At 35.6% G+C, this 8,378-nt stretch overlaps 1 protein-coding gene and 1 pseudogene across 2 annotated transcripts; both read right to left on the reverse strand.

Moving 5' to 3' along the window:
* Nucleotides 1-443: 443 nt before the first annotated feature.
* On the reverse strand, nt 444-5,384 carry LOC147487243 (GDP-L-galactose phosphorylase 2-like; annotated as a pseudogene). Its single transcript, XR_015202689.1, has 12 exons — nt 5,313-5,384; nt 5,199-5,239; nt 4,941-5,104; nt 4,145-4,211; nt 3,458-3,576; nt 3,311-3,370; nt 2,924-3,165; nt 2,342-2,526; nt 2,009-2,257; nt 1,257-1,297; nt 948-1,163; nt 444-804 (listed from the first exon to the last, which is right to left on the reverse strand). The product of XR_015202689.1 is annotated as a GDP-L-galactose phosphorylase 2-like (transcript).
* A 140-nt stretch (nt 5,385-5,524) lies between these two features.
* On the reverse strand, nt 5,525-7,623 carry LOC147487244 (uncharacterized). Its single transcript, XM_086573445.1, has 4 exons — nt 7,179-7,623; nt 6,001-6,099; nt 5,737-5,901; nt 5,525-5,655 (listed from the first exon to the last, which is right to left on the reverse strand). Exons 1-4 carry the CDS (start codon nt 7,488-7,490, stop codon nt 5,584-5,586), a joined length of 648 nt encoding a protein of 215 aa, XP_086429571.1. The 5' UTR covers nt 7,491-7,623; the 3' UTR covers nt 5,525-5,583.
* Nucleotides 7,624-8,378: the final 755 nt, after the last annotated feature.

Raw genomic sequence — 8,378 nt, forward strand, 5'->3', positions numbered from 1 at the left:
AAATTCAAATTTTCAAACAAACACTTGTGTCCAATGATAATATATAGAGCAAATAATGTGGATTCTCTAACCATGACACACTACACCATAACAGGCTATTTGCAACGGCAAAAAAGCGTTGCTAATAATTTTCGCAATGCTTTTTAAGCGTTGCAAATATGGCGTGGGCAAAGTGTTGGAAATTTTTGCAACGGTTAATAAGCGTTGCAAACAGAAATTTCCAACGGTTATTAACCGTTGCAATAATGATTTGTAACGCTTTTTATAACTAATTTGTACACAAATTTAAAACCTTTGCAACGCTTTTTAAGTGTTGGTAATTTGTTAAAAATATTACCAACGGTTCTTAACCGTTGCAAAATTGTTAGTTAATTTAAAAAAAAAATTAATTTAAAAGTCGTTTGTAATGGTTATGAACCATTGCTGATGGGTTGCCGATAAAAAAAAATAATAATTTCTCATATTTTGTAGCGACTAGCAAAACCTACAAAAAGATGCCCCCTCTTGCACCATATACATAAATCATAAATTCTTATTTAAGCTAAATTTATCCTGTACACAATACATTTTCATACTATTTTACAAAGAAACCATAATATACATGGAAAAAAAAACTGATAAAGTACAAAACTAATCCAACCATATACATTCACAACTTTGAGCGATTTTCTAAACCTCACAAACTTATTGTTAGACTATCACCATAAAAAAAGTTTTCATACTAGGATCCTAAACAAGAGATAACAGCTTGCATTGTTGAAAACCCTACGCCCATTTACTTCCACAAATGCTCCAAAAGAGATCCTAGCATTAAGATAGAATAGTCGACCAAGAAAAGATCATGAAGCGGACAATAAGGGGATCAAGACCAATTCAAAAGCTACATACTGATAATCTAAGGTATAGTGGATTGAGCTTAACAGTAAAGAAGGACTAGGGATTCTCACCTCTGCATCAAAACCCAAATGGAGATTCATGAAAGATTCACATTATCAAGCACGAACTTATCTCTCAACAGCAATGTCTAGAACCGGTTAATACCCTACAATTGTAGATGATAGGGCTACAATATTTTGCTTCTTACCAGTGGATACGCCAAGATTAACAGCTAAATACTGGATTATAAGCACAAAAATCAATCCAATGAGAATTACCCATAAAAGCTGGCGCAATGGAGCAAAATATAATGTTATCATAACTTCAATAATATTTCAACAATTAAAAGCAAAACTTTGTTTAATCTTATAGTATATTACCTCATATCTGTGTTTAGCTCCAGCTTGTAAATCAGTTTCCACTGTAATCAAGAAGGCTTCACTAAATTAAAAAGAAAACTGGGCTGAAGGCTCACCAATTTCCCAGTCAACTAATTAAATTATGATAGACAGGGCAACCTCTTTTTTAATAAAGGAAACATGTTTGGCCAATTTCACAACGTCTCGTGTAACTTGAAAACAGGCATTACCACGTCGTCGGCCTCTTTACCGACATTAAGGAGGTTTTGGGTCATTTTACATGCTTTCATACAAAGTAAAAAGTCGCTGTGAAGATTGATTTTACATTAGGAAAAACTATTAAGTGCAAACTCTACTTTACAGTGGGAGTTTGGACTGCGAATTCTACTTTACTATGGAATTTCGGACTACAAACCCAAGCTTACAGTGTCAAAACTTGATCCTGGCATGGCCAAAAGTGATTGCGCTTTAGAATCATCTAATCAAGCGACCAGAGCTAGAAAGGGTGAAATGCACGCTGTATTTGCAAGCAGCATAGTTTATAATGTGATAAGAAACCTAAAGGAAGGGGTAATGGTTTAGGTATCTATTACATGTGGCATAGGCACTATCGAAAGCAAGCAATGGAAATCAAATCAGGTATCTAAAATATAAAACAAGGGAACCAGACACACCATCTACCAAAAGCATGACTAAAACTGAGCCAAACATAGGCCTATATCCTAGAATAAGATACTAGGTTTTCTGTGATCAAACAATAGAAAAATCATTACCTGGGGCAATAGGAAGATCCTTTTTCCAGAATCAGCAATGAGCACATTGTAAGGAATGTTGTTTTCTTGAAGGGAAATGGACGAATCCGATACAACAATAGATAAATCTTCAATAGAATTCCCGCTCTCAAAGACAAGACCTCTGACAGGATAATTTAGCAGTTTAGAAATTTTCATCCCGCCACCATTTATGGTTATTTTTTGGGTAGGAGCCTTCTCAATAGGGAAGGGAACCGACAAGTAATAAGCCTGTTGTCATTGACTAGATTAGTCTTCCCACTACAAACTGATTACAATTTTTTTTACAAATTGACCAGAGCAAGAAATACAAACTTGGAAATGGAGGTGATTGATTGTTGCAAATGCGCCCAAGCTGTTTTAACCCAATCAAAAGTATGGGTTTCCTCGCTTACGCAGCCATGTTGAGCAAGTAAGAAGCTCGACGATCCAATCCTTTGAGGAAAGCGCTCGAGAATTTTAGGGATCAGAAGTACATGTCCATATTCAATGGGACTCACCTGAGAAATTAAGTTAAACATGATCAAACACTTGTCGCAATCTCACATAAAGCTTAATAAGAATCCTCCAAGATAATCACAAGACATTACCAAAATGTAATATACATATCCAAAGAGTTCATCAGAAAGGAAAAGATGCATTGCAGGCTTTTATATATAACATTTCAAGAACCTCAGAGAAGAGGTCGCTCCTTACCGTAGTTTGTAGTTCTCCAGAAAGCAAAATTTCAAGTTACCTGTTTCTACAACTTGGGTTTATTTTTACTTTTATTTCCATCATTTTTTATTGAGTTCTTATTTAAGAACTCCACCCATACCTTGCATGAGCGAGTAACCGTTTAACTTATTGACGTTAAATATAAAGTAAACTTCACTTATTTACTGTAAGGAAGCTTACATTAATAGCAACAACATTGGGGAATCTTCAGTATCAATTGGAGCACTTGGGAAGAACTGAGTTTCATCAGTGTCACTCTCTTCAAATTGGAATAGCACCTCCTCTTGACCAACCTTGGTAAAATTGAACTTGTTCTCATCAAACGGTTGGAGGACCTTATCAACCTGAAACTCATTAGGCCTCTTCTTAAGGTGACGACCTTCGTTCAACTGGGCAATGAAACCATATTCCCCAGGAATCACCTGCACAGAATGCAAAGCAATTTTAGAACAATGGCATGGTCCACATTTTTATCTCTCGACACCCCGAGGTCATTTCTCATCCCGACAAAAAATTCCCATGAAGGATCTACGACAAAAACAAAAATGGGAAGGAATCTGATCAAACCTTAGTCTCACAAGCAGTGGCATCGTAGCGGAAGAGCCCTCTCTGCACAAGATCTTCCCACTGCAATCAAGTACTATATGTTAGCTAGATTATAGTTAAAGGTTTATCTTGAATATTAATAGTGCAAATTTTATGAAGCCCCTTTACCTCTCCGAGAAGAAGGGAATCCAGAAAGGCAACTAGAGACTCTTTCATCTTGCCAATAGATTCCTTTTCGTTCATTCTGTTCTTCATCCTCTTAAATGTATACAAAGGGAGTTTTGCCCCTGTTCAAGAGAAACATATATCAAAATGAGAAATACCCAAATTCCAAAAATCAAGAAAGCTAAAGTAGAGCAAAACAACAACACTTACACATCAAAGATACTAGAATTATGTATCTATCGTGCCAAACTCACGTATATAACAGGTAAGTGACAAATACCCAAAGATAAAATAAGCTAAGGTTTATCGAATATAGTAAATTCACGACTACCAAAACATGAAAGATTCGTAAGGCATGTCAAATAGAGCAAGTTGACTAACACCCAACTATCACACATGCTAATAATAAGTTTACGTGATAAACCTTAAAAGTCACTATTATGAAAACATGAAAGGATCCTCAAGGATGTCAACTATAGCAAATTGACTAATCCCAATCATCATAAAAAAAAAAAATAAAAGAAAAAAAAAGACTAATTATGCCAAAATCAGTGAATTGACTAATACCTAAACATCAAAGATGCTACAAGTAAATATTCTAAAGTGTCAAAACAAACAAACATATATCATGCCACAATCAATAATTGACTAGTACCTAAACATGAAATATGAAAAATTTATGAATAATACCTTGAACACAACAATTGCGAAAACAATTACGTCCACAGCCGGTAATAGGAGCTTCCTCTGAATCTTTCTGGTAATTAGAAACAACAGTAGGAACTCTCTTGATCCTCAACATCTTCTTTGATGATGGTTTTGATGAAAAGAGGATCTAAACTAAGCTAGTAAAGAAAAGAAAAGACAACCACAATCGGCAAGAAAGAGGAGATCAGAAGGTGAGCCGCCTTCAGAAGGCAAAGCACCACGTCTACCGTGGGGAGAAGGACTAGTTAAATACATACAACCTTTGCGTCATACACTACGGACATGAATTATAACAACATAAACCAAAACTTTGGTTATTGCCATGATTTCTACAACTCTCCTAACACTGGGTTTCACCCCCTTCAATTCTACTTGTTCAAACTTTAAACTAAAAACAGCCCCAACACTTTACAATTTGGAGATGATGATGATGATATTTGAGGATAGTGAGGAGGGTAGCACACTAGCACAATCAAATATTAACTTCATGAGTTTTTATCTGATTATGCTATTAGTGTATTGAGCTTTAGAGAGGGAGGGCCACCTATGTCTAGTCTTTTCAGTGCCTGTTTCACAACTCTTGCTTTCAAATACAAGTGGTTTATGGGTCTGTGGGATGATATGAACAATGAGCAAGATGCTTGGGTTACTAGGTACATATTATTAATTGATTCTTATTAAAATTTTAACTATCAAGACAAAAAAAATAAAGTTGGGCAAACAAAGAAAGTCAATATGTTGCAATAACTGGGGGAAAAAAAGGAAAGAAAAGACATACTTGTTTTCCATTGATAACATGAGTTTCCTCAATGACAATATCAACAACAGATGGATCAGCATAAGTAATAAATCCAAAACCCCTTGGGTGTCCCGTGTATTGATCTTTTATTATAACAGAATCAGTAATTCCTCCATACTTTTCAAAGTAGTTTGTAAACGTAGCTGAAAATTAACCAACAACATCACAACTCAACCTCAAACATAACATAATAAAACTAAAATAATAAAAACAAATAAATTAAAGAATATGTTTTACCTAAAGTGGTGTCCTTAGCTAGACCACCAATGAAAATTTTCCTGAAAAGAATAATACAAAGAGTTAGATAAACACTAAATAAAAAAAGTGAGAATGTGGTGTAGAGAAACGAACCCAGGGCTGGCTTTCTCATTGTCAAAGGACTTTGTTTTCGAACCCATTGTTATTGTGTCAGAGAATTAGGAATTGAGTTAAACAGTTGGAGGTACTTTGACTAGATATCTAGAATGAAAATAACTAACTCGGTAAGATGATTCAATTGATGATGTTTCGACGTTCTGGTTTGCCCTCTCCGTTGTTTTCAAATGAAACTCCTGAACAGAATATATTTACTTTATGGCCTTAGCCATATATTTTCATTCCTATCCTAAAGATCTATAGAAAACTAGATTACCTGAAACTCTGGCAGTTGAGGGGTACTTCTGGGCAATGCAGGCAATGTTGAAGCTTCCAACATCTGTAACCAACAAAGATCAATTTAACTGAAAACTATAAAGTAGACCACAGAAGATAAAAAAACATGTCAAAGTTAACAAACCTTCTTGTTAACTGGTCTGGCCTTAAACTTTGGAATATTAGCCATCATCTCTTCCTCAAGCTCAGCACAACTTTTCACCCTGACATACTGAGCACAGTGAGATGCTTCCAGGTCAGGCTCCTTAGGTCTCATCAATGTGAGTTTTGGCTTAGAAGTGGCGTTTACCTGTACAGAAATACCCACACAATTTACATTAGGTTGAACATGCTAGTGACGGGATGAAACAGTTAAGCGGGAAACACAAAGTTAGAAGTCGATTATTACATGCAAGATCGAACTGTCCCTTGTACTGGACTCGAATTTCCTCACCATTTTGGTTATAGAAATGAAAGGTGCTGGTGCTGCTCCTTCCCGAACATAAAGCTTAATAGTGAAAGAGAATTTCATACAAATTAGTAACCCCCACAAAAGTGGATATTTGACATATGTACAAAGTTGTCATTCCAATGCAAACCTTTCGATCCTCTTTACGAGGTTTACTAGTAAGTAGAGGGACACATATTGGTAGCACCACTGGTTAAACCCAACCTTGATTTGTTGTGAAGTAGATTTTGAGGCTTGACATTTAGGATCTGAAATTCAAATTTATGTACCCATTATTAATACACAACAAAATAAACTCAACTTAGAAATGTAACAAGACTAGACATGAAAATTGTAGTTACTTGTCTGGATTGTCCTCCATCCAGTTTCTTACGTTTAATTGCTTGATTTTCTTGTGCAAAATCAGGAGCTGTGACGGTTTTCTTTGCAGTAATAGCACTATAAAGTTAACAGGAAGTATTAGTTCATTGAGTACATTTATTTGAAAAATAAAATAAAACTCAGTAAGAACATGAACATGGTTATACAATGCTAACCTTCTTGTAATCGACCAATTTTCACTTTTAACTTGTGATCATTGGGATTGATTTTTCAGCTTTAGAGTCGATGGATTTCTAACCAAACTAGCAATCTTTTTAGCTGTTTGGGTTTTCTTCAAACCAGTGAGGAGTTGGGGATCAACTTTCTGTTTAACCATCTGGGGTTGTGGAGTGCATACTTCTGGTCCTGCCAATCCAGTTAGTTAAAACAATGACTTAAAACAACTAAAGTGTCAGCATAAGGCTATATAGCTGAATATTTAGAAAGAAAAGACACAAACCTTGGACTACAGAAACCTCAGTGGTAGCCATCACCTCAACTGGTTTCGTATTCTCCTTGGCAAGAACCGCCCTTACAGTGCCACTGAAACCAGCGACATATATAAGCAAGATTACCATAACGAAAGAAAAAAAAAAACTGTCTTTGATTCTATTCACTAATAATATATCTCTGCCCTGCCCCCTTTAAATTAATTTATATTAATTAATTAGTGTAAAAACAAGTTTTTTCTTCAGAAATGAGGATAAACAAACAAACTCGCCAAGTCAAAAACCGTTTCTTTATTTAAAATTGCTTACCGGAACAATGAGTTCGCTTTCTGGAACGGAACCAAACTCATTCTTTATAGAAGGACCATCAGAACAAGTTTTCAAGTCGTGTTCTTGAGAAGAAACAGAAGAATACCCTTCTTCTTCTTCGTCATCATCTTCAACAACAAAGTCTTTCTCTTTCTCTTGAACATCTTCATTTGAAAAGTTTAGAAGACCATTAGTTCCATTTCCACACCATAAATCTTCATTGAAAACTTGCTGGGTCATTGTTGTTGTTTTCAAAGCAGACATCTCAAGCCAAAAACTGGTTTTCAAAGCTTTGGTTTCAACACAATCCATTTGTTGGGAATTAGAAAAGGAAGAAGAAGGTAGGAAGTGATTGTTCTGGGGAAGAGGAGGAGGGGTTGAAGGAGAGAAAGAGGAACCCTAACCTAGCGGCTGTGAGAGAGAAAGAGAGGTTTTCTATTTTTACATACCGAGGGCGATTTCTTTTTTGTTTCCCTCTTTTCGAAATTTCGATGTTGTTTTGGTTTTTTGGATTTGTAACACTTTTCAAACGATTTTCAAGCGTTAGCAATTAATTCCGGAAATTCATGGAAAGAAAGTAATGCTTTACAACATTGCTAACGCTTATATAGCGTTGGCAACTTACTAACGGTAAATAAGCGTTGCAAAACAAAATAGGTGTGTGTTGCAAATATCCTATTATGGTGTAGTGACACCCAACTAGAAGCATCTAGTCATCAAGACATTAGTTTCAAACACGGAGATAAATGGGGCAGAGAAATTGTAGATAAAAAAAAAGGTAAGAAGGAGTTGTATGAAAGATTTGTCTAACCTGTTTTATATTTCTTAAGCACAATGCAAACTCAGATACCGAGTAGTTCACCAATAGGGAAAACCAAACCTAAAAGGTCAACAAATAATGATAAATTGTGAAGACATTGACACGTGGTCGAGCCACGCGTCCTTGTAGAGTTAGTATAGCGGGTCATAAAGAACAATGAGGGTCATGTGCTCCATTGCTCTGTAATATATATAAAGTATTCATTCCATGACTAGCTATGTATGTAGTAGTGCAACTGTGCAAGTTATGAATGAAACAAAACTTATGTGCCTGCGTACTTAGTCAAATATGCACAATATATTACTTCCCAATAAGTGGAAGCTCAAAAGGAATTAATTGTGTGGAAGAAACATACAAGATCTTAATAGTATTTAGCTTCA

The sequence above is a fragment of the Coptis chinensis genome, chromosome 7, assembly GCF_015680905.1.
Source record: "Coptis chinensis isolate HL-2020 chromosome 7, ASM1568090v1, whole genome shotgun sequence".
In the NCBI taxonomy this organism is placed as follows: Eukaryota; Viridiplantae; Streptophyta; class Magnoliopsida; order Ranunculales; family Ranunculaceae; genus Coptis; species Coptis chinensis.